The sequence below is a fragment of the Microcaecilia unicolor genome, chromosome 1, assembly GCF_901765095.1.
Source record: "Microcaecilia unicolor chromosome 1, aMicUni1.1, whole genome shotgun sequence".
Lineage (NCBI taxonomy): Eukaryota > Metazoa > Chordata > Amphibia > Gymnophiona > Siphonopidae > Microcaecilia > Microcaecilia unicolor.
In genome coordinates, this window is record NC_044031.1 from 736,726,219 (window position 1) to 736,752,325 (window position 26,107).

The 26,107-nt window shown below is 45.4% G+C and overlaps 1 protein-coding gene across 2 annotated transcripts in view; it reads left to right on the forward strand.

Annotated features, from left to right (window-relative positions):
* Positions 1 to 26,107, forward strand: part of FANCI (FA complementation group I) — a 188,926-nt gene that overhangs the window by 102,429 nt on the left and 60,390 nt on the right. For both annotated transcript variants that reach the window (XM_030189691.1, XM_030189690.1), the window contains 6 exons: positions 1,462 to 1,584; positions 3,989 to 4,057; positions 5,844 to 5,945; positions 10,810 to 10,992; positions 12,494 to 12,615; positions 15,189 to 15,353. In XM_030189691.1, coding sequence (XP_030045551.1) covers positions 1,462 to 1,584; positions 3,989 to 4,057; positions 5,844 to 5,945; positions 10,810 to 10,992; positions 12,494 to 12,615; positions 15,189 to 15,353 — 764 coding nt within the window. The remainder of the gene's footprint in view (positions 1 to 1,461; positions 1,585 to 3,988; positions 4,058 to 5,843; positions 5,946 to 10,809; positions 10,993 to 12,493; positions 12,616 to 15,188; positions 15,354 to 26,107) is intronic.

Here is a 26,107-nt window from a genome sequence, read left to right on the forward strand (position 1 = left end):
TCCAAGCTTGTTCTCTCCTCCTTCACCCGTCGCTTCCAGCGTGGGGATAGACGGAGTTCCTGCACTCGAGTCGGCACCCATGCCAGGAGACCACGTCATTTGTTGAAGATCCGGGGTCTCCTGGTCCCTTCTCGGTGCGTCCGCCGGCATAGGAGGAGGATTCCGCAATTCGGGGCTCAAAGATATCTCTGCTTCAAGCCGGGAGTGTAGCAACCCTCTCCCCACAGTCTCCGGCAGTGAAGGCGTTCCCGATAATGTTGCTGGGACTAAGAAGCGATCCGACGTCCCCTCCACCGGCAAGACAAGCGCTGCGGAGCTAACGCTCTGTCTGCCTCTCCTCTTAAGCATCAAAAACGAGGAAACCCAGCTATACACTGAAGAGTGGGAGAGGTATGTTGAGATCAGCTTCTCTGTACTCCTCTCACGGCGACATCTTGCCTCCACCCCCTTCACCTTACTTTTTAAGCATTCCGGTTGTTGTTTGGTCTTCCGTCCTCCTTTTTTAATATGCGGAATATGTTTGGCCTGGGCTTCCAGGATGGTGTTTTTGAACAGCATCCACGCCTGATGTAAATTTTTGACCCTTGCAGCCGCTCCTCTAAGGTTTTTTTTTTTTTCACCATTCTTCTCATTTTATCATAGTCTCCTTTTTCAAAGTTAAACGCTAACGCATTTGATTTCCTATATATACTTACTTTAAAGCTAATATCAGATCAGATACCACATACAATTCAAGCTTCTCCTACTAACTTACAAATGCACTCAATCTGCAGCCCCTCACTACCTCTCTACCCTCATCTCCCCTTACGCCCCTACCCGTAACCTCCGTTCACAGGACAAATCCCTCCTCTCAGTACCCTTCTCCACCACCGCCAACTCCAGACTCCGCCCTTTCTGCCTCGCCTCACCCTATGCCTGGAATAAACTCCCTGAGCCCATACGCCAAGCCCCCTCCCTACCCATCTTCAAATCCTTACTCAAAGCCCACCTCTTCAATGTCGTTTTCGGCACCTAACCATTGTACCTCTACCCAAGAAATCTAGACTGTCCCAATTTTTGATTGACTGCACTTTTTGTCCTTCTTGTCCTTTAGATTGTAAGCTCCTTTGAGCAGGGACTGTCCTTCTTTGTTTTTTTGTACAGCGCTGCGTAACCCTAGTAGCGCTCTAGAAATGTTAAATAGTAGTAGTAGTAAATCCGATCATATTACGATCACTGTTATCAAGCGACCCCAGCACCATTACCTCCCGCACCAGATCATCTTCCATTGACATCTGTCTGAATTCTTTCATAAGAAGTTGTAGAACACTCCAGCTTGGAGCCAGAAGACCTTAAAAAGTAAACCAACCCCCCCCCCCCCCCCCCCCGGCCCAAATCTTTGCTGCTCCTAGCGTGAACCTGCTGGGTAAGAGGACATGTCCATTTCCTTTAGTGACTTAGTTCTTCTGCATTTTCACTCAGGTTCAGGTGGATGTTCATATGCGTTATAACGCTGCAGCTAATGAGGCCTTTTGCCTTGAAATCCTGAGCGGCCTGCGCAGATGCCTGAGTCAGCAGGCAGACGTTCGACTCATGCTTTATGAGGTACAGTAAAATGAATGTTGGCTTCTAATACTTTGAATGAACAAGTCTGTGGCACTTCTTTTGAGATCCTCCATAAATGTTGCAAAATAGTACAAACAGCAAGGAGTACTTAGGGTCACTTCTTATCGAAAGGTATTCTCAGTTGCTATGTACAGTGAGAAAATAATGTACATTTTGGAAATAGAGAGGACAGTTTTCAAAGCCACTTACCTTGGTAAGGTGACCAGTCTGAGAACTACTTCTTTCTGAAACATATGTGTGGGGTTCAGAAGGCACATGTGTTTAACAACATAAAAAGGGTTGTTCCAGGGAAGTTTGGAAAATATTGGTTCTGTTGTTGAGAGGAGATCCCCACATATCAGATTTTCTCCTGATTCCGGAGAATGTGGCCTTCACACTTGGGCTTCAAAATAGATCATTTGTAATCTCTCTTTCTGTCTCTCTCTCTCTCTCTCTGGGGGAGGGGGGGGGTCAAGTTTGCATACTGTCATATTAAACACTAGATACAGGTAGGCTACAGTCTGACTTGAGGGCTAACCTGACAATGCTCTTTAATAATATTTCCCCAGTCAGGGTCTATCTTGCAAGTGGTGGGAAAATCTAAAGATTTTGCTGTTATAAAAAAAAAAAAAATCAGGTGGGAAGGAGAACTAGATAGGACTTTTGAGAGGTTGGAATGTGGAAACCAGTAGCACAGACATACTGAAAAATACTGCATGATGCAACTTCACGAGAATGTTATTTTCAAGTTCTACACAGCATATTTTACTCAGTCTCAACTGTATCAGGCAGGGTATTTCATTATTGATGTTTAAAATGCAAGGGAGCTAGAATTGCAGTCTTGCATGCTTTCTGAGTTGGTCAGTGGCTCAAGATTTTTGGAGAGCTGTGATGGACTATTTGCACCAATTGTTGGGACACAGTTCGTTCTTCTCTGGAGGCGTTGGGACTGGCTATTCCAGACAGTTTGAATATAACGGATACTTTTAGCATGTGTACTTAATGCTAGCTAGTTTTCAAAGGGTACATATCTGTATAGTCTCCCTTTTGAAAATTAGCTTCCAAGCAGGGCCGGTCTTAGGGCGAGACGACCAAGGCGACCGCATAGGGCCTCACGCTCAAGGGGGCCACGCGCGGCGTGCCTGAAGTTGCTCCGCCCCAACCGCCCAAGCTCCAGTCGCCCCCGCCCTCTGAATTTTAAGTTACCTCGTCGTCGACGTCGGAGCGGCCGGCAGGTAGTAGCAGCAGCCGTGAAAAGCATGCGAGCTGCTGGGTGGCGCTTTGGGGGAGCCTTCCTTTCCCTTCCCTTGTTCAGCTCTGGTCCCGCCCTTGTTTTGAGGGCGGGACCAGAGCTGAGCGAGGGAAAGGAAGGCTCCCGAAGCGCCGCCCAGCAGCTCGCACGCTTTTCAAGGCTGCTGCTACTACCTCCTGGCCGCTCCGACGTCGATGACGAGGTAACTTAAAATTCAGAGGGAGGGGGGCCTTGGATCTGGTGGGTGGGAGGGAGCTGGGTGGGGGGCCTTGGATCTGGTGGGTGGGTGGGAGGGAGGGAGAGACAGGCCTTGGAGCAGGGAGGGAGAGGGGCCTTGGAGCTGGGTGGGGGGCCTTGGATCTGGTGGGTGGGAGGGAGCTGGGTGGGGGGCCTTGGAGCTGGTGGGTGGGAGGGAGAGAGACAGGCCTTGGAGTGGGGAGGGAGGGGGGCCTTGGATCTGGTGGGTAGGAGGGAGAAAGAGAGAGACCGGCCAGCTGGCCTTGGAGCTGGGAGGGAGGGAGGGAGATGCGGAGCCCAGCCCTGGAGCTGGGGATGGCCCTGGAGATAGGGTGGGGGCGGGGCTAGGATGGGGCCCCATCAGATTGGTCTGCATAGGGCCCCGCACTTGCTAAGACCGGCCCTGCTTCCAAGTGCATGAAGAAAAAGTGCCTTTGTACTCTGCAACCATATGAGCTACTCAAAGTTGTCCCTGCATGGAAAAACTAATCTTTGCTGTTTGGATTACAATTTAAAAAGTAACTAAACTGCAAAAACATCCCTAGCTTGTCTGTTTTACTTAAATAGCAGCATTTTTTACACTCTGTAGAGCAACGGAAAACAACCACGGGGCTGGGCTTATACACACGAGTATTGGTGGCGCATCTGAGATCAACACTTGGCAATGCTGTTAAGTGAGATACCAAAATGAAGGTGATTGTCATGATAGCAGAAAGCTTGTACAAGCTGCAATTGAACTGTAAAGAGTACTTTTTAGGTGCCTTCAACAAGAATGGGTGTGCATGAAATTGTTGTCCTTAACACTAATCTACAAAGACCTGTAGACGCAGTGGATTTGTCTTGCATAGATTGAATTGGGTGTGCAAATGTGTGGCTGGAAACCTCTGTGACTAGCTTAAACTTCTCATCCAATAGGGCTTTTACGACGTGCTGCGTAGAAACTCTCAGCTGGCCAGCTCCATCTTGCAGACACTGCTCTCACAGGTAAAACAGGTGTCGGGGAATATAATATATTTAACAGGAAAGAAAACCTAGTCTTCAGGTAGGGAACAAAAGATGGTGGTACAAACTGTATTCCTGAGTGGATCTTTCCAGGTCTGGGGTATGTTGATGACACAAGGTATTTATCTAATGTTTTTACTGCACAGAGAGTCAGCTGGAAGGGACCAGCTCTTTCTGTCTGGCCATGATCTCTCTCCCTCTTTTGCCGCTAAGATCCCGAGGGGGAGGGGGGAGATTCTGTATAGGCTGTCCAAAGTTAGGCACTCAAGTTTGTGTGCGGATCAAAGATCTGAGTGCAAAGTAATTGGCTAAAATTAGTGATGATTGGTGTTAACTACTACTACTATTACTACTTAACATTTCTAAAGTGCTACTAGGGTTACGCAGCGCTGTACAATTTAACATGGAAGGACAGTCCCTGCTCAAGGAGCTTACAATCTAAAGACAAGTGCACAATCTAAAAGACAAGTGTAGAGTCAATCTGATAGGGCATACTATATAATAATAATGAAATAATGTGAAATGTCCGCTATGATTTCTCACATATTTATGCCGAGTCCCCTAAGATCCTGGCAGTAAACCAGGATCTCCAATTAATGTTCTAGGGCAGGGGTGGGCGACCAAGGACCTCTCGAACCACAACCCAGCGGGGTCCCCAAGACCTCCACAATGATCATGAAGGAGATTGATTTGCATGTACTGCTTCTATTATATGCAAATAGATCTCATGCATATTCATTGCTGAAATCTTGAAAATCCCACTGGGCCGTAATTGGAAGCCATTGTTTATTTATTTGCTGCATTTGTATCCCACATTTTCCCACCTATTTGCAGGCTCAATGTGGCTTACATTATGCCGCAATGACGATCGCCATTAACAGAATGAGAAGTTCAGATTATTGATACAATTAAGGTACATAAAAATAACAGAAAAATAGGGAGTAAATAAACAATTCATATCAGGCATATGAGATCAAGGACAAGGTATAACATACAATAATAATAATGTGATTAAAGTAACCTAATAATAAGAGTTCGATAATGGTTTGTTCTGGTGTAGTTTTGAAATTAAGTCTTTTAAGAAGGATTCATTTCATAAGTCTCTTTAAACAGGTTAACGCGGATCTGCCCTACACCATATTCTATAAAGTATGTCTAATTTTCATAGCGTGCAGTTCCAAAGGTGGTGTGGACGTGGGAGGGGCCTGGGTGGGTAAGGGGCGTTCCCAAAATTTTGGCGCAGTTTTTTTGAATACCTGCATTTCAGTGCCTAACGCTCGCACCAAAGTTAGGCATGAAATGTGTGCCAACCTAATAGTCTATAAAGGCTATTCCATGTAAAACAGCCTTTATAGAATTTACACTTAGCAGAGATCATCCCGATGCCTAACAAAATTCACCTTTGTGTTTGTCCCTTACATGTCACTATTTGGGCTTTTAATACCTGCATTGGAAGTCTGTTTCAGTGGTCAGTTTCCCTCATTTAAAAAGTATTTTCTCACATTCCTTTTGAGCTTCCCTCCCTTCAGTTCTATATGACTCCTTGTTCTTAAACTTTTCAATCTATGGAAAATCCTGCTGTATATCGAAATGTTCATTCTATCTTTATCTTTTCTCTTCCTTTGTCTAGATGTGATGAGAGTACCCTGCCAAACTGTAACTGGGATTAATTTGGATTAAATAATATTTAGTGAGGCAGTTTTCAAGCATGCTTTTTTCCCCCCCTATATCATATATTCATTGCAATTCTTTGCTTTTCCTTGCATAGCTAAAACGATACTATGAACCAGAAGCAGACCTGTTACCTCCGGTGAAATTAGAGGGGTGTATTTCTGCTCAGGGAGACCAGGTCTTTTTGCAGGAACCACTGGTAAGAGCTTATAAAGCAATTAAGGTGATATCATTTATTATAAAGTGTTGCATATTTCAGTTGGATGTCAGCTTTATATACAGTACGTGAATCACAAATAACTGTATTCTCTTAAAGGGAAAGGGGATGGGTTTTGATATACCACTTTTCTGTGGTTACAATCAAAGCGGTTTACATTTATATACAGGTACTTATTTGTACCTGGGGACAATGGAGGGTTAAGTGACTTGCCCAGAGTCACAAGGAGCTGCAGTGAGAATCAGACCCAGTTCACCTGGATCAAAGTCTGCAGCACTAACCACTAGGCTACTCCTCCACTAGCAACGTTCCATGTAGAATCTCAAATAGAGAAAAGGGGACTTGATATACTGCCTTTCTATGGTTTTTGCAAGTACATTCAAAGCGGTTTACATGGTATATACAGGTAGTTATTTGTACCTGGGGCAATGGAGAGTCAAGTGACTTGTCCAGAGTCACAAGGACCTGCAGTGAGAATCAAAGCCTTCTGCACTAACCACTAGACTGCTTCTCCACTCCACAAAAGGGGGCAATTTTATAAAGGGTGGCAAAGATTAGGTACCAAGATGCAGCATGCCAAGTGCTAATTCTCTAATGGTATATAGTAGCTTAAGTTGGCATCTGCACGCAAACATTTAGATGTAACCACTTACACCATGTCGATAGCAGGCGTAAATGCAGACACCTAAAAGTGGCACTTTAGCGTGTATGTACCCTTGAAATTTTGCACTTAGGGCTAGATTCTATATATATAGCGGCAAAAACTGGCACAGAAAAAAAAAAGCGCTATTCTATAAGCTGTGCTTAAAGTTAGGTGCAGTTTATAGAATAGCATTTATGACTGGGAATTGCACCTAACATAGTGCAAATGTACGCGCCTTCATTAGGCGTGTAGCCCCATTATTCTATAACCATGTGCGTAAAGGCTAGAAATGCCCTCGTTACCCCTATGACCCTGCCATTTCCGTGCCCCCTCTTTCAGATCACACACAGATTTTAGGCGTGGAATGCGTTCCTAAATTTATGAGCGTAAATACCAATTAAATCTAATTAGTGACAGTAATTGCTAAGCCAATTGACACTAATTAGCTCATTATTCAATTAAGTTGTGTGTGCAAATTGGGCATGTGCTCAAATCTGCACTTGCAAGTTTTGGTGACTTATAGATTTAGGGAATTAGCGTGTTGCGCACCAATGTTATAGAATACTCCTGAGTGTGCAGCTAGCACTTACATACATAACTGTAACAATCATGTGCTTATGTGCTAGTATTCTATAGGTGCATGGAAGATGCTTGAAGAGTTGGGTTATTCTGAATATAAACTGTTGCCTTTAGATTTAGAATTGCTGACACTTAATTATGCATGACAGCATTCTGTTCCATGGGTAAGTCTATGCTATTAGTGGGGTTTGAATTTGGGGTTTGAATTTCCTTCACAGTAGAGAATGACACAGGGACAAAGTTTGTCCCCATCCCTGCCATTTCCCCGTGGTTCTGTCTCTGTCCCCATCCCCGCCACGTCCCTGTGGGTTCTGTCTCCATCCCCATCCCCGCCACGTCCCTGCGGGTTCTGTCTCCGTCCCCATCCCCGCCACATCCCTGCGGGTTCTGTCTCCGTCCCCATCCCCGCCACGTCCCTGCGGGTTCTGTCTCCGTCCCCATCCCCGCCACGTCCCTGCGGGTTCTGTCTCCGTCCCCATCCCCGCCACGTCCCTGCGGGTTCTGTCTCTGTCCCCATCCCTGCCACGTCCCTGCGGGTTCTGTCTCTGTCCCCATCCCTGCCACGTCCCTGCGGGTTCTGTCTCCGTCCCCATCCCCGCCACGTCCCTGCGGGTTCTGTCTCTGTCCCCATCCCCGCCACGTCCCTGCGGGCTCTGTCTCCATCCCCACCCCATTCCCGTGGGCTCTGTCCTCATCTGCTGTGCAACTGTTTGTAAATCACAAATAGAAAACAATAATAACAAGCCAACTATAATAAACCCTCCCCCCCACCCTCTTCCCTTCCAACCCCAACAATACCTGACTTCTACTACCCCAAGGAATCCTAATCCAACCTGTTAAAATGTCCAGGGGTACAAAATACAACCTGTTGTATATTCCCTAGTGGGGAAGAAATATGCCCTATGAACACTGTTACGATTTTTGTAATCTATGGATGAATAAGTCTTCAACAATTTCAGGATTCAGTCTAGCTCTCCTGTCTTCCACAGTCCTTCTTGCAGAAGATTTCTTCTCAGAAGATGTGCTGGTAGCAGGAATATACAGGATCCCCCATGCAAATTTTGCCAGCTGTGGTCAGCATAAGTACATAAGTACATAAGTAATGCCATACTGGGAAAAGACCAAGGGTCCATCGAGCCCAGCATCTTGTCCACGACAGCGGCCAATCCAGGCCAAGGGCACCTGGCAAGCTTCCCAAACGTACAAACATTCTGTACATGTTATTCCTGGGATTTTGGATTGCTTGTTTTTCCAAAAAAAGTCAAAATATTGTTTTCTGCATCACTCAAACGTAAATAACGGTCCAGTTCATCAACAGGCTTCAAAGTAGAGAATGACACGGGGACAAAGTTTGTCCTCGTCCCCACGGGCTCTGTTCCCATCCCATTCCCCCGCGGGCCCCCGTGTCATTCTCTAATCACAGTCCATATTTGAGAGAGGGAATGCCTCTAGAGCAGTAAACTTGCAGTACTAGCATTTAGGTGCACCGTTTCAAGCTGTTGATGTCAACCATAACCATCACTTCTGGCGTACATTTTAAGGGTGTTATTTTATAAAACTCTCTTCACCTGTAAAGCATGTTTTACCCACAAATAGACTCTTTTAAAATTATGGATGGTTTTGCATGTGTGGAAAAAAAAATAGACCTACTACAAGACAGTGCCTAGGGACATAGTTTGGACAGCTAGGATGAAGTTGCAGTGTAAATGTGTAGTTATAAAATACATCTTTACATACGTTTTTTGGGAGCATTTTTCAACTAAAAGAGGTCATGTAGGAGCCTGTTTTAAAAGCACGTAGGCGCCTTTGTTATCTTCATAAAATACACATTTTTGGACTTTTCACATAGGTGTTCTGTTATAAATTTGACCCACACAATAGCAGTGTTTTCATGATGGGAGGCAACGTTACCTATGTATATAGAAATAATAAAGATTTTACTAACATAAAGAAATGATAACTATCAGGTTCATATTTTCAGTTTGGTAGTATAACTATAGATTAGAAGGAGTTAGGATTGCTCATTAGGAGGCATGAATAATTCCCAGAGTGCATAATTCCAATTTGTATGTCTGTCCTACCACTAGGTGGTGATTGTTTACTCTTACAGGCATCTAAAGCAGTGTTAGCCCAGTGGCTTAAGGGAGGCTATTATACATAGAGGCATATTTTCAAAGCACTTAGCCTTCCAAAGTTCCATAGGTTTCTATGGGACTTTGGAAGGCTATCATAGTAACATAGTAGATGACGGCAGAAAAAGACCTGTACGGTCCATCCAGTCTGCCCAACAAGATAAACTCATATGTGCTACTTTTTGTGTAGGCCTTACCTTGATTTGTATCTGCCATTTTCAGGGCACAGACCGTAGAAGTCTGCCCAGCACTGGCCCCGCCTCCCAACCACCAGCCCCGCCTCCCACCACCGGTTCTGGCACAGACCGTATAAGTCTGCCCAGCACTATCCCCGCCTCCAAACCACCAGTCCCGCCTCCCACCACCGGCTCTGGCACAGACCGTAGAAGTCTGCCCAGCACTAGCCCCGCCTCCCAACCACCAGCCCCGCCTCCCACCACCGGTTCTGGCACAGACCGTATAAGTCTGCCCAGCACTATCCCCGCCTCCCACTACCGGCTCTGGCACAGACCGTATAAGTCTGTCCAGCACTATCCCCGCCTCCAAACCACCAGTCCCGCCTCCCACCACCGGCTCTGGCACAGACCGTAGAAGTCTGCCCAGCACTAGCCCCGCCTCCCACCACCGGCTCTTCCACCCAATCTCGGCTAAGCTTCTGAGGATCCATTCCTTCTGAACAGGATTCCTTTATGTTTATCCCACGCATGTTTGAATTCCGTTACCGTTTAAATGTTCTTATACCCTGAGGTCGCCCATTGGCATACATCATGCGGGGCTGCCTAGTGCCTTCTGCTCTGAAAACGCACACTCCACTAGGGCCAAGCTGCATCTTAGGTAGATCAAGGGCTAGTCCCTCTACAGGAGATTTGCAGGGCAGTCACATGAATGTTGTTATATTCATTTGCATGATGTGCAGGCTTGTCAAGATGCAGCATTTGTGGCTAGCATTTGACAGCAGGTTTGTCTTGATGCCTCCCTCCTTCAATACTTCTTTGGTACTTCACATGCATCTAGACTGGTCTGGAGGGATGATAAGGAAGGGGATATATTATACTTTCTAATTTTCTTTCCTTGAGTCTCTCCAGATCAGTCCAGAACCCACCCATGAGTTGCAGGAAATGTGATAAAAGAGCTTGTACAGATTTCGGGGCTAGGCAGTCTTGTCCTCATTAGTCTGTTTTCTTCAAACTGCAATATATAAGTTGGTTTTGCTGAGAAGTTAAAAGTGGTCAGCTCTTGTTTCTTGGTTGTGAGGGAGAATTAGAGGAATTAGTTGCAACATTGCTTCGTTAGAGAAATACTGGCTAGCTGTAGACTGCACAGGACCATATATAAGATGGCAGCATTAAATCATTAATCTCCATCTGCTGGCAGGAGTACATGTTAACCATGCATCTGGACTGGTCTGGAAAGACTAGAGAAAATAAATTTTTTTTTTTTTTTTTTTTTTTTAGCAGGTAAGGTCTAATTTCTCCCCGTTTGTGTTTTTCAGGCTCATCTGCTTTGCTGTGTCCAGCTGTGTCTGATATGGTGCAGAAACAGCATACAGCAGCCGAGTGAGAATGAGGAGGATGAGGATGAAGATGATGAAATGGGGTCCCAGCAGGATTTAGAAGAGATGATGGACTCCATTACCCGGAGAATGATCAAGAGTGAACTGGAGGACTTTGAGCTGGTAATGGAGATAGCAGGTTTCTAATTAAGTAACTGGCAGTTGGAGATGTGTGCGTGTGAGTTTTGTGCTTATGTGCACCTATCTCTATATTCTCTGCATTGCGTGGCGTGGCTGGGTGTGGGACTCCGCAGTGCAAGCATGTGTGCTGAAACCGGCCCAGGTTCCACCTATACTACTACTTATCTTTTCTATAGCGCTACAAGGCATACGCAGCGCTGCACATCATACACAAAAGACAGGCTATTATTAAATTTCCTGCATATCCTCTTACTAGGGGGTTATTTGGTCTGGCAGCGTAAGCCAGATTTTGAGATATCTGAACCAAATGGCCCCTCTGGATATTTTAACAGGCTGGATTAGGATTCTTGGGGAAGTAGAAGTCAGTTATTGTTGGGGTTGGGAGGGTAGATGGTGGTGGTGCAGTGGTGTACCAAGGGCGGTGGGGGTGGTCCGCCCCGGGTGCACGCCGCTGGGGGGGGGGGGGGGTGCCACGTGTCTGTTGGCAACGCTCGTTCCCTGCGCCCTCTGCCCCGGAACGGGTTACTTCCTGTTCCGGGGCAGAGGGAGCAGGGAACGAGCGAAGCCAACAGGCGCGCGGCACCCCCCCCCCCCCCAGCAGGTAAAAATGCACCTGGGGGGGAGGTGTCCGTCATTTCGCTGGGGGGAGGTGTCCTTTCGCCGGGGGGGGGGGGGGGGTCGCGCTGCACCTGGGTGGGGGTGCATTGGCGTTCCGCCCCAGGTGTCAGCCACCCTAGGAACACCACTGTGGTGGGGGGGGGGGGGTATTTTAGTTGCTCATTGTTATTGTTTTCTAGTTGTGATTCATAAATAAGTTATGTAGAATATTGTTTTTTGTACGTTTATACAAATATTTAAATATAAAATCATATGTCTGCTGTTCTGGGATCTTGCCTGGTACTTGTGACCTGGATTGGCCACTGTTGGAAACAGGATGCTGGTCTTGATGGACCTTTTTGGTCTGTCCCAGTATGGCAATACTTATGTTCTTATGACATTAAGTGGAGGGAAGTAAACTAGAATTAGTGAAACCAGCTCACTCATTGTCTTTGATACTCCCGCAGCTACATACAGCTCAGGAACTGTGAACTGTACAATGCTTATACAGTTGTGTTTCTTGCCCCTCGTCAGAAGAGCAGTGCTGAGAGTACAGGTATCATGTAGGTCAAACTTCTGAAAACTAAGCAGAATCCTTGAATCAGTAGCAAAAGCTACACTTCAGTCGGCCTCAACCCAGCCACTGGAGTGCTGCAACACATTAGAGGGTTGTGACCCCCAAGTTTGTAAAAAAAGCACTTCTTTAGTCTGGGGTTCCCCCCCCCCCCCCCCCCATTAGAGTTTATTAAACGTTTTCAAAAAAAGCTTTTTAAAAATGACATTGGCTTCTTATTTCTTCATTGTGGTGGTTTTGAATCAAAATTCTTGGGGAAGCAGGGAGGAAATGGTGAATTGGTGATTATTCTCTATTAATTTTTCCTTTTAGGATAAGTCTGCAGATTTCTCTTCTACGTCTGGTGTCGGTATGAAAAATAACATCTTTGCCCTCCTGGTCATGGGAGTTTGTGAGGTTCTGATGGAGTATAACTTCAGTGTGGGGAATTATAGGTAGGAAAATGAAGGGCGAGCAGAGAATAACACCAAGCTGTATTATTAAAAATATTACAGGATATTGGAAAACAGGAAACCAAGTTTGTAAATATATCAGTTTGAGTAATTGTGATGTGGAATAAGAAGTGGCACAGGCTTTTGATGTAAACAGAACAGCAAACTAGTGCAGTGGATCTCAAACATGGCCTAGGGAAACTCCAGCTAGTTGGATTTCTGGATATCTATAAGTAGAGAGGTGTGGTAGCCGTGTTAGTCCACTTTTAAAGGTTATCAATAGAAATCAAACAAAATAAAACATGGAAAAGAAAATAAGATGATACCTTTTTTATTGGACATAACTTAATACATTTCTTGATTAGCTTTCGAAGGTTGCCCTTCTGTCCTAATTAAATTGTAAGCTCTGTCGAGCAGGGACTGTCTCTTCATGTTCAAGTGTACAGTGCTGCGTAAGTCTAGTAGCACTATAGAAATGATAAGTAGTAGTAGTAGTAGTCTTTGGGATTCCGGAATCTTGCTATTATTTGTGTTCCGGAATCTTGCTACTCTTTGGGACTCTGCACAGAAGCTTGCTACTCTTTGGGATTCCGGAATCTTGCTACCCTTTGTCCTTATCCCTTATTTGTCCTGTTTCTCTGTCCTAATTAGAGAGGTGTGGTAGCCGTGTTAGTTCACTCTTAAGGTTATCAATAGAAATCAAACAAAATAAAACATGGAAAAGAAAATAAGATGATACCTTTTTTATTGGACATAACTTAATACATTTCTTGATTAGCTTTCGAAGGTTGCCCTTCTTCGTCAGATGGATATCTATAATGAGTGTGCATGAGAGAAATTTACATATACTGCTCGAAGTGCATGCAAATCTCTCTCATGCATATTTATTACATCTATCCTGAAAACCCTGCTGGCAAGCAATCTCCTAGGATAGGTTTGGGCTGGTGGTATTTTTAGAAGCAAGTTTATTATATATATCATGAGGAACATGGACAACAGATCTTTGCAGAATAGGAGTAATAGAATTCTAGAGGAACAAAAATGCACTAGCGTGTTAGTGGCAGTTGGTCCTTCTTAGTCTTTACATCAGGCCAATATTCATATGTTTAGCACTGCCACTAATCATGTAAGTCCCCCCTATCAATGGATTTTGTAGCCCTATTTGGATAGTGCTGTTGAAAATCTCTCAAATCAGTGCAGCACGATATGGATAGTGCTGGGCAGGTGCAAGAGTTTAATGTCCAACTACATGGATAGCAGTGATACTCAGCTGCTATCAATATAGCTATGTAGTTTGACTGAGGCCAGAAAAAAGTCCTAAATTAAACCATTATATACTACTACTACTAATTATCATTTCTATAGCGCTACTAGACGTACGCAGCGCTGTACACTTGAACATGAAGAGACAGTCCCTGCTCGACAGAGCTTACAATCTAATTAGGACAGACAAACAAGAGATAAGGGAATATTAAAGTAAGGATGATAAAATAAGGGTTCTTAAGAAGTGAATAAGGGTTAGGAGTTAAAAGCTGCATCCAAAAGGTGGTCTTTTTGCTTAGATTTGAAGACGGCCAGAGATGGAGCTTGATGCACTGGCTCAGGAAGTCTATTCCAGGCATATGGTGCAGCAAAATAAAAGGAATGGAGTCTGGAATTAGCGGTGGAGGAGAAGGGTGCAGATAAGAGAGATTTACCCAGTGAACGGAGTTCCCGGGGAGGAGTGTAGGGAGAGATGAGAGTGGAGAGGTACTGAGGAGCTGCAGAGAGAATGCACTTATAGGTCATTAAGAGAAGTTTGAACTGTATGTGGAAACGGTTAGGAAACCAGGGAAGTGACTCGAGGAGAGGGCTAATATGAGCATAATGACACTGGTGGAATATTAGTTGTGCAGCAGAATTTTGAACAGATTGAAGAGGAGAGAGATGGCTAAGTGGGAGACCTGTAAGAAGCAAGTTACGAGAGGTGATAAGAGTGTGGATGAGGGTTCTGGTAGTGTGCTCAGAAAGGAAAGGGCGAATTTTGCTGATATTATAGAGAAAGAAACGGCAGGTTTTAGCAGTCTGCTAAATATGTGCAGAGAAGGAGAGGGAGGAGTCGAAGATGACCCCAAGGTTACGAGCTGATGAGACAAGAAGGATGAGAGTGTTATCCACAGAAATAGAGAATGGGGGAAGAGGAGAGGTTGGTTTAGGGGGAAAGATAAGAAGCTCAGTCTTGGTCATGTTTAGTTTCAGATGGCGCTGAGACATCCAGGTAGCAGTGTCAGACAGGCAGGCTGATACTTCGGCCTGGATGTCGGCTGAGATTTCTGGTGTGAAGAGGTAGATATGGGGATATTCTGTGCCACCGCCTATCCTACAGCTAGAGCCAGTGTTTAAATTAAAGTTCACTGCTGCTGCTGAAAATTGACCCATGCGTGTTTTTATGCTCAACCTATTTGAGTTCACCACCCTCATACGAGCAGGCCTATAGTTTAGACAATATTTCAAAATTGTCAGACCTCGTTGCTACAAAAAGCTGTGGCTTTAATTTTATAATTGTTGTTGCTTTGTTTTTTTTATTTTAATAACAGCAAGAACAAATTCGAGGAGATTTTGAGCCTCTTCAAGTGTTACAGCAAGCTGTCGGACATCCTGAAAGAGAAAGCTGGAAAGGGTAAATCAACTGGCACCAGTAAAATGTCCAGAAGTTTGCTTTCCACGCCCTTCGTATCCACGCTCCTCACAGCTTTGTTCAGGTAACAGCCTCTTTTCCCAATTGTCTTGGATGAGAAAGCAACAGGACTGTGTGGACAGCGTTTACTGCTGAAAACTGAAGCCTGTGCAGTGTTTCAGCACAGTTTGTAGAAACTTTTCACCTGCCTGTTTCTTACTTTTTTATTTGAACGGTATAGGAAAGAACTTGACGGGTCAATTCCTTAGTTTAAGCCATCTTTTTAACACCTGCCAATCTTCTTTCCTTGAGTCCCAGCAGATGTGAGTCCTGCCCTATAAGGGCACCCTGCAGACTGAGGTAATCAGTATGATAATCCAGTCTCAATTGCTATTGCAAATGTTCCCTTCTTACTCCCTTATAAAATCCATATTCATTGTTCTCTTTATTTTTTGGAAAACAAACAGCAAGGAAACAGCTAGTGGAAATAACTGTAGAACATACAAAAGTTAGGGCGGGAAACAGGACTGGTCTGGTGGGTCTGAAGCAAAGAAAATGAGCAGGTAAGGAATAATTTTTCATTCCTTATTTTCACCAGACCAGTCCCAGAACCTGTGCGATCTAGCGAAGCGCTTCTCAACATGAAAGTGATTCAGCAACCCTTGCCCTTTTGAGTTTCAAAGGCTGAATGAGGCCTAACTGCCACATCAATCCTGTAGTGGTTTGCAGAGTTTTTTTTTTTTGGTTACATTTGTACCCCTCGCTTTCCCACTCATGGCAGGCTCAATGCGGCTTACATGGGGCAATGGAGGGTTAAGTGACTTGCCCAGAGTCACAAGGAGCTGCCTGTGCCTGAAGTGGGAATCGAACTCAGTTCCTCAGTTCCCCAGGACCAAAGTCCACCATCCTAACCACTAGGTCACAAAAGAAGACCATGTTGCCCCTCTGCAAATGTCCTCTGGTAATTCCATATACAGTTCTGCCCATGAGATTGCAATGCCTCTTGTGGAGTGAGCCCTCAAACCCTGAGGAATTTGTTTATCCTCCAGAGTAGGGGCAGAAGATATAATTTCCTTGAGCTACTGGGAGCCTTTGAAGCTGCAAGACCCTTTCTAACTCTATCAAAAAGTACAAACAATTTATCCGATCTCCAAAATTCATTGGTCACCTCCAAGTAATGCATGAGAAATAGCCATAAGGTTTAAAATTCTTCATCGCCATCCAGTATTCCTGTACTATGCTGCTATTTTAGTGCCAGATCTATCTGTAACAAGTCATTGTTTTTAAGGGATGTTATTGCTAGTTCTGATTTAGGATTAGTTTTTATTACTGAAACCTGGCGCCTTAATTACTCAGGTCCTGTAGTAGCAGAGGTATGTCCTTTTGGTTATACTATACTATAAGTCAAGGTTCACAATCAATAACTAGTTGTATCAATTTAATATTCAAAATTAACAACAACTGTATATATTGCAAAACAGATATTTTATTCTCACATAAGTAATCACTATAAATTTACTTATTGATTATATCACATTGTTATAAAATATATCAATTCATATCAAACACACTCTCTCATCCATACTATTCATCCATAACATTGTGTCAGCCGCTCCTCCCGGCCGCGTAGTTGTCTCCTTCACTTATCCGTGCTGTCCACTTCCGACTCCACACTCGTCCGTGCAGTTCGCTCTCACTGCCACACAGTTCCGCTAGCAAGGCAGTGCAACACAGTTCCGCTTGACAGTCTTTTAAACAAAGTTCAGCTAGTTAGACTTTAAACCCAGTTCTGCTAGCCAGGCTTCAAACACAGTTCGGCTAGCCCAGCCTTCCCACAAAGTTCAGCTAGTCAGGCTTTAAACACAGTTCTGCTAGCCAGGCTTCAAACACAGCTCAGCTAGCCAGACTTCCCACAAAGTTCAGCTAGTCAGGCTTTAAACACAGTTCTGCTAGCCAGGCTTCACACCCAGCTCGGCTAGTCAGACTTCCCACAAAGTTCAGCTAGTCAGGCTTTAAACACAGTTCTGCTAGCCAGGCTTCAAACACAGCTCGGCTAGCCAGACTTCCCACAAAGTTCAGCTAGTCAGGCTTTGAACCCAGTTCTGCTAGCCAGGCTTCAAACACAGTTCGGCTAGCCCAGCCTTCCCACAAAGTTCAGCTAGTCAGGCTTTAACCACAGTTCTGCTAGCCAGGCTTCAAACACAGTTCGGCTAGCCCAGCCTTCCCACAAAGTTCAGCTAGTCAGGCTTTAACCACAGTTCTGCTAGCCAGGCTTCCCAACAACGCCCTCTTCAGCAAGGCCTCACAACCGTTCAGCCTAGCTAGGCTTTTTTCCTCAGCACAGCTTAGCCAGGCTTTTAAAGATCCACCACCCTCACTTGTCAACACTTTACCTCTTGACAACCACCCGCCGGATCTCTCCTGACTATTACTCTTTCCTGATACTTTTGGGCTCCTCCAGAAGTCACTCTTCTCCAGCCACTTCCTCTCCCACCTCCATTTCCTCTTCCACACCTCCTCCTCCTATCTGCTCCAACTCCTCCCATTCCATCCCCCCATTCTCCACCCCCTCCCTCAGGTGTTCCACCCTCTCCTCAGCTGATTCCATCTCCCAATCAGCCCCCCTCTCCTTTCCTCTCATGTGGCTCAGGTACTCGTTTGTCCTCCTCTCTCCTATTCTTCCAAGCAGTCTGAAATCTGTGTTCTCTAAGCTCCTGCCTCCGCCCCTCCTGCAATGCATTCTGGGATCTGTAGTTTTTCCACTCTGGCTTTTCTCTCTTCCCCCCTTCATTCTGGGCTCTGTGGCTTCTCTGATTCTCACATACCCCCCTGCTCAAAATATTGCTAGTCCTTTTCCTTTTACCATTTTCTCCATCCAGACTAGCAATCCTGGACAATACATCCACATGTTGCAATAACTTCCCCGCCCGATGCTCAATATAATACTGAAAGGGCTGTAATGCCAAATACCACCTCATGAGTCTCGCATTATTGTTCTTCATTTGCCCTAACCATTTTAAAGGAGCGTGGTCAGTAATCAGTTTAAAAGGGCATCCCTCCAAATAATACTGACACTCTTGAATAGCCCACTTAATGGCCAGACACTCCCTCTCAATGGTGGCATACCGAGTTTCATGAGGCAGCAGCTTCCGGCTTAAATATAAAATTGGGTGTTCCTCCCCCTCATGTACCTGGGATAATACAGCACCTAACCCCACACCTGAAGCATCTGTATGCAACACAAAAGGTTTCTCAAAGTCTACCGTTCTAAGCAGGGGTTCCTCACACAATGCTAACCGTAAAGCCGAAAAGGCTTGCTTCTCTCTCTCTCCCCATCTAAGCTGATTAGGTCTATTCCCTTTCAACATGTCTGTCAATGGAGCTGCCAGAGAGGCAAAGTGAGGAATGAACCTTCTGTAGTATCCTATTAACCCCAGAAACCCTCTCAAACCTTTCTTGGTGGTGGGCAAGAGAAATTGACGGATACTCTTCACCTTGTCACACAAGGGTCTCACCTGTCCATTCCCCACTTTATATCCAAGATACTTAACCTCCCTTTTAGCAAAATGACATTTTTGTGGATTCAGAGTTAGTCCTGCTTCCCTAAAAGACTGTAATACCTTCCTCAGCTGTACTAGATGAGTTTCCCAATCAGTACTATGAATGATAACATCATCTAAGTATGCAGCCGCATACTCCTGATGCGGCCTCAAAACCCTATCCAGCAGACGCTGGCAGGATGCTGCCGCCGAATTCAATCCAAAAGGCATCCTCTTGAACTGAAACAGCCCAACCGGTGTACAAAATGCTGTCTTTTGTCGAGACTCCAATGAAAGGGGAATCTGCCAATATCCCTTTGTTAGATCTAAGGTAGACAAGAACTGCGCAGGCCCCAGCCTGTCTATCAGCTCCTCAATACGGGGCATAGGATAAGCATCAGGATGGGACAGGGCATTAACTTGGCGAAAGTCAATACAAAAGCGCCACGTCCCATCCGATTTCGGCACCAGCACCACCGGACTAGACCAGGGACTCCCTGACTCCTCTATCACCCCAAAATCCAGCATTTCCCTCACCTGCTTGATTATTTCCTGCTGTTTAACTGGTGATAACCTATACGGTTTCTGTCGCACCACCCTCCTTTTTTCTGTAATAACATTATGAGTTATCAGATGTGTCTCACCAGGGCAAGACGTAAGCACATCTTGAAATTCTCTCAAAAGAGTCTGAATCTGTTCCCTCTGTTGCTTCTCTAGCCCTTCCCCCACCACTGGCTCTTTGGGGCTAAAGATTTCCGAGATTTGAGGCCCTAAGTCTTCCTCCTCTTCCTCCCATACCTTCCCCACAAAGACCTTCCTCTCCATCCAAGGTTTCAACAAATTAACATGATAGGTTTGATTTTTCCCCCGTTCATTCCTCACTTCATATGTCACGGGCCCCAACTGCCTCTTCACTGTACAAGGTCCCCTCCATCTACTAGTAAATTTATGAGGACCATCCGGGATCCTGACCAGAACTTTATCCCCTTCTTCAAATGACCTTTCCTGAGTCCCTTTATCAAACCTCTCTTTCTGATACTCCTGGGCTCTCCTGAGATTCTCCCTAGATAACGCCCCTAATCTCTGTAACCGCCCCTTTAAGTCATACAGGTATGAGACCACTGTCTTATCTTCCTGCCCCGGTGGAACCCACTGTTCTTTTACCATGTCAAGCACCCCCCTCGGAGCTCGCCCATACATCAACTCAAAGGGCGAAACCCCAAGAGAGGACTGAACACATTCTCGGCTCACATATAGAGCAAACGGCAGTAGTTGGTCCCAATTTTCATAGTGAGAGCCTAATCCTTTCCTCAACAAGGTCTTCAAGGTTTTATTAAACCTTTCCACTAGCCCATTAGTTTGGGGATGGTATGCCGAGGTGTTAATATGAACAATACCAAAAGCTTCCCATACTTGGGTAAGCATGCCCGACCTGAAATTCGTTCCTCGGTCAGTCAATACCTCCCTAGGAAACCCCACCTCACAAAACAGCCTAATAAGCTCTGCTGCAATAACCTTGGCTGATAGGGTACGCAGAGGTACTGCCCACGGGAACCGCGTAGCCATATCCATGATCACCAGAATATACATAAACCCCCTTGTGGACCTAATAAGTGGGCCTATAATATCCATAGCAATTCGCCCTAATGGAACCCCAATCCGAGGAAGCGGATGTAAGGGTACTGGCCCTGGCCCTCTTTCCGCCACCTTCTGACATAACCCACAGGAATCACAGTAAGCCTCCACCTCCTTATACACCCCGGGCCAATAAAACCGACCTAGCAGTTGTTTTAAGGTGTTCTGTGTCCCTTTATGTCCTCCCAATGGGTGATCATGGGCTACTCGTATTATCACCTCCCGAAACCCACGAGGGACTAATAACTGCTTCACCAACGGCTCCCCTTCTCTGGCTTTTGTTACCCTAAACAATAAGCCCTTCTCAATAATAAAAGCTGGTCCCTGTGTCCTTCTCCCTTCCTCCCTGGCCCTCTCCCACGCATACTGCAGCGTATGGTCCGATTCCTGTTCCTTAAGAAAAGAAGGAAACTGCTCCAACAACTCCCCGGGCCTTTTAGGGAAGTCCTCCGTGTGCCTCATTCCTTCCAACATCTGCGCTCTCCCCCTACGCGCTAGTTTTTTTACCCTTCCTTCCCCCCGCGTCTTTCCGGGCCTCTCTAACACATCATCATGAAAGGGAAATATCTGTGCTAATGCCTTCCCTCTATCCTTCTGCTCCCTCTCCTGAGCCCTCGTAACCACCAACCCCTCCTTCTCCCTTAAACAGTGAGAAAAAGAAGGCCAATCTCTTCCTACAATAAGCTCCTGAGGAAGACGGGGTAAGATAGCCACCCAGACCCAGTGTCTACCCAAAGGCCCTGTTATACTAACTCGCTGCAAAGGGTACTTAGTTACCGCTCCATGCACACACTGAATGCCTACCTCTTGCCTCTTCTTGTTCAAACACCCTTTCCTTTTATTCTCTCCCACAACCCCTGGGACAGCATCGTTTGATCAGCTCCTGAATCTAACAAACCAGTGACCTTGTCCCCCAAGATCTCTACAGTCTGTTTAAGCTGCTCAGCCACTGAACCCTGAGAATAAGAGGTGAGCCCTAACTTCGAAGCACAGTCCCTTCTCAAGTGCCCTTTGCATCCACACCTATAACACACCCTCTCCTCACTAGATGAAGGCTTAAACCCCAAGCTTAACTGCCTCCTTTCACCTAACTGACCTCCCTTTTCACCACAATGCTGGGACTCTAAGAAATTCTCCATACTCCTGACTGCTTCATCCAGGGTCCCACATCCCTTCCTCACTAGATCCACCCTAAGAGCATTAGGCAAAGCTTCTAAAAATTGCTCCAATACTACATCCTGGAACACTTGATTAACAGATCTCTTCTCTGGTTCTAGCCACTTGCCCGCTAAATCTAAAAGTTTTTGCAGCAGTGCTCTAGGTGTCTCCTCCTCTGTCCACCTCCACTCCCGAAATCGCCTCCTATAAGTCTGACAATTTAGCCCATACCTATCCAGAATAGCTTCTTTCAGTTTTGCATAATTAGCTATTTCCAGGGTAGGGAGAGCCCGAAAAGCAGCCAAAGCCCTCCCAGATAAGGCTGGTGCCAAACGAATGGTCCATTGCTCTTGGGGCCAGCCGGCTGCCGTAGCCACCCTTTCAAACGCTCCCAAGTAATCCTCAATATTGTCTGAGTCAGTTAGCTTACCCCAAGGCAGCCAGTTTACCCCAGGAAGCACAGCAGTCCCCGCTCCTTCCTCCACACGGATGGGCCTCAAGTTCAAACCTGCTCCCTGCAGTCCGCCTCCACTACGCAGCAATTCTTGAAATAAATCCAAAAGTGGCTGTTGCTGGGCTCGGGAAGCAGCTAACGACTCCTCCAAAAGTTGATGAGCCATTTCCTGCTGCTTCTGAAATTGGTGTGTCATAAACGCAAACAGTTCTTTAGGATCCATCTTGTCCCCCGGCTCCACGGTATCTGAGGGGAAACAAAAAAAAAACAGCCACCCAAGTGCGGACTTTCACAAAACCCTTATTCTAATTCACAGGCACTGTGCCTCCCCGTTTATTATATCCTCCCTCGCCTCCTCCCTAGGTACCCTTTACCTGGGTAGGCGAGTAATGCGCCTTTGTCAGCGTTGGCCCCCTCGACGGGCTTCAGGAATCTCCCGGCCACCACCACCTCGCTCTGGTTACTCGATGGGTCAGGTCTGGCACTCCCTCGGCCTTCCAGGGGCCTCTCCTCCTCCTCCGTGAAGGTTCACTGTAATCCCACCACTGCCACCATATGTCAGCCGCTCCTCCCGGCCGCGTAGTTGTCTCCTTCACTTATCCGTGCTGTCCACTTCCGACTCCACACTCGTCCGTGCAGTTCGCTCTCACTGCCACACAGTTCCGCTAGCAAGGCGGTGCAACACAGTTCCGCTTGACAGTCTTTTAAACAAAGTTCAGCTAGTTAGACTTTAAACCCAGTTCTGCTAGCCAGGCTTCAAACACAGTTCGGCTAGCCCAGCCTTCCCACAAAGTTCAGCTAGTCAGGCTTTAAACACAGTTCTGCTAGCCAGGCTTCAAACACAGCTCAGCTAGCCAGACTTCCCACAAAGTTCAGCTAGTCAGGCTTTAAACACAGTTCTGCTAGCCAGGCTTCACACCCAGCTCGGCTAGTCAGACTTCCCACAAAGTTCAGCTAGTCAGGCTTTAAACACAGTTCTGCTAGCCAGGCTTCAAACACAGCTCGGCTAGCCAGACTTCCCACAAAGTTCAGCTAGTCAGGCTTTGAACCCAGTTCTGCTAGCCAGGCTTCAAACACAGTTCGGCTAGCCCAGCCTTCCCACAAAGTTCAGCTAGTCAGGCTTTAACCACAGTTCTGCTAGCCAGGCTTCAAACACAGTTCGGCTAGCCCAGCCTTCCCACAAAGTTCAGCTAGTCAGGCTTTAACCACAGTTCTGCTAGCCAGGCTTCCCAACAACGCCCTCTTCAGCAAGGCCTCACAACCGTTCAGCCTAGCTAGGCTTCTTTCCCCAGCACAGCTTAGCCAGGCTTTTAAAGATCCACCACCCTCACTTGTCAACACTTTACCTCTTGACAACCACCCGCCGGATCTCTCCTGACTATTACTCTTTCCTGATACTTTTGGGCTCCTCCAGAAGTCACTCTTCTCCAGCCACTTCCTCTCCCACCTCCATTTCCTCTTCCACACCTCCTCCTCCTATCTGCTCCAACTCCTCCCATTCCATCCCCCCATTCTCCACCCCCTCCCTCAGGTGTTCCACCCTCTCCTCAGCTGATTCCATCTCCCAATCAGCCCCCTCTCCTTTCCTCTCATGTGGCTCAGGTACTCGTTTGTCCTCCTCTCTCCTATTCTTCCAAGCAGTCTGAAATCTGTGTTCTCTAAGCTCCTGCCTCCGCCCCTCCTGCAATGCATTCTGGGATCTGTAGTTTTTCCACTCTGGCTTTTCTCTCTTCCCCCCTTCATTCTGGGCTCTGTGGCTTCTCTGATTCTCACAATTGTTACACATGCTAATATAACAGGACAATTATCTCAATGTATAACGATTCTTTTTTTCAACAGCAAAAACCTGTGCTGTGACATACAAATTATCCAACAAAACTGTATTTAAGAATTGTGTTTAAAGATTTTATTTATTTATTTATTGCACTTGTATCCCACATTTTCCCACCTATTTGCAGGCTCAGTGTGGCTTACAAAGACCTGTTATGGCATTACCATTTCAGGGTACAAAAGATACAGTATCATATAGTCCGTCAAAGTTAAATATCATATTTTCCTTCATAGTTGCAATTGGAATCTCTCAAGATAACAGTTATATATAATGATGAAATGTCTCTGTTCACCAAACCTTCGACAAACCGTCAGGATAAAGATTCCACTTTGCAGATCATGTCAACTGTTAATGTTCAATTAATGTAATCCCAAAGGAATTTCATATGCATTGAATACTCGAATAGCCTCAACCTTTGGTTATACGATGTTACAAGTTCCCAGGAATGATAGGAAGCGTGGAGGTTTGGCTGTGATTCCTAAGAATTTTCACTTTCTACAGTTAGTTCTTACACGTCAATTACTCTGTCAATGCTGGTGAACCTGCTTCACACCCTATTGGAATGTTGTTGTTATATAGACCACCTGGTACAAAATTTACTCGTTAAATAATACTTGGTGATTTTGATCTGCATTTAGAGAAATGTGACTATACTGATGTTTCTAAATTTTTATTATTGTTGGATAATTCACATTTCTCAACTTTTGTTCGAACTCATGAAAAGGGCCATACTTTCTTGATATGGTAGTTGGTAATTTCTCTGGCTTAATGTCTTTTAGTTCCTGGATACCAGTTCCTTGGTCAGACCATTATTGCTGTAATTTTACCTTGAACTGTAATTTTCTGTCATCTTTGAGTAACAAGCGGATTATACTAGCAGAAGGATAAATGAAAAGATATATTTTGGGATTTAGTACTTTCACATTTGAACTTAGTTAAAACAGACCCTGATAAATTGTTAACAGATTAGAAGAATATTACTTTAAATGGAGAGGAGGAACTGAGAAGCACCATAGGGAGGACAGCCTCGAAAGGCATAATATGACAGTGAGCCCGCCTAGAAGAGGGTGATCCCCTAAGGTGTCCTAGCTGAAAAGAGGGTTCGAGGAACCCCACTGAGGCCCAAGAGCCCCTGTAAGTCTGGCTGCAAATTAATTGCTGACTTTGCTAACAAACTCCATTCAAATCCTTATTGTCATTCTGAAGGTTGGGTGTGAAAGTAAGCTCTGCCCACTGGTCACCACATTAGACGCTGTGAGAAATTTAACAGTGAGCTAGTTATCAACTTGTATTTCCTGCTCTTTCTGTCTGCAGTGCTGAGAAGCAAGTCTTTGTGCCTTTAAACTACCTTGGCTGTAACTGACTTTGCTCCCACACCCCTTGAGATGGAATGTTAGCAAACTCCGTTCAAATCCTTTTTGTCATTATGAAGGCTGGGTGTGGGAGTAAACTCCGCCCACTTGTCAGTGTGTTAAACTTTGTAGGGGATTTAACCGCGGTGTCTAGCAGTGCGCAGCCTAAGGTGTAAGCTGAAGGTGCACAGCTTTGTGCAACATTGGGTGCAGTATTTGACTATAAAGGTTAAATGCTGACCGTTATTAGTCATTTTCCATTATAGTTATTTTAGGCAGCAATTTTATAAGGCAAAGCTGTATTGTTGCTTTCACACCCATACCTATGGGGTGTAATTTTATATTTTACTCATTTCTAATGAGATATAATTTGTACTAGTTTTGAGATGTGGTATCTCAGAATGTTGGCTCTGTGAGCAATTTCTTTGGCCATATACTTTTTAGTAATTTAGATTGTTTTATAGAGAAAGTCATTAGTTCATATTTTAAAAGACTGTGTGTAGTATTGATTAATAATTATGAAGTCTTATGTTACTTTACTGCTCTGGGGTTTTATAATGTTCGTGGGGTGGGGTTGGGGATTGATACTGCATTAGCATATACCTTTGAAGATAAGAACATTCCTGTACAGCTATCAGATAGAAGCAATCATAACACATGGTTCAGAAGAAGAACAGCCAATTTAAATAATCTTATTGGCTGTTACTAACATGTAACCAGAGCCCCACCCGAATGCAGGGAAGAAGATATGACAAACGGTATCATGGTAACCCCTGTAAGAGCAAGGACATTTTTAAGAAGAAGCATTTGATTCATATCGACCTTTAGTTGGACAAAGTTGGATCATTTACACCAGTACCATATCTGTAT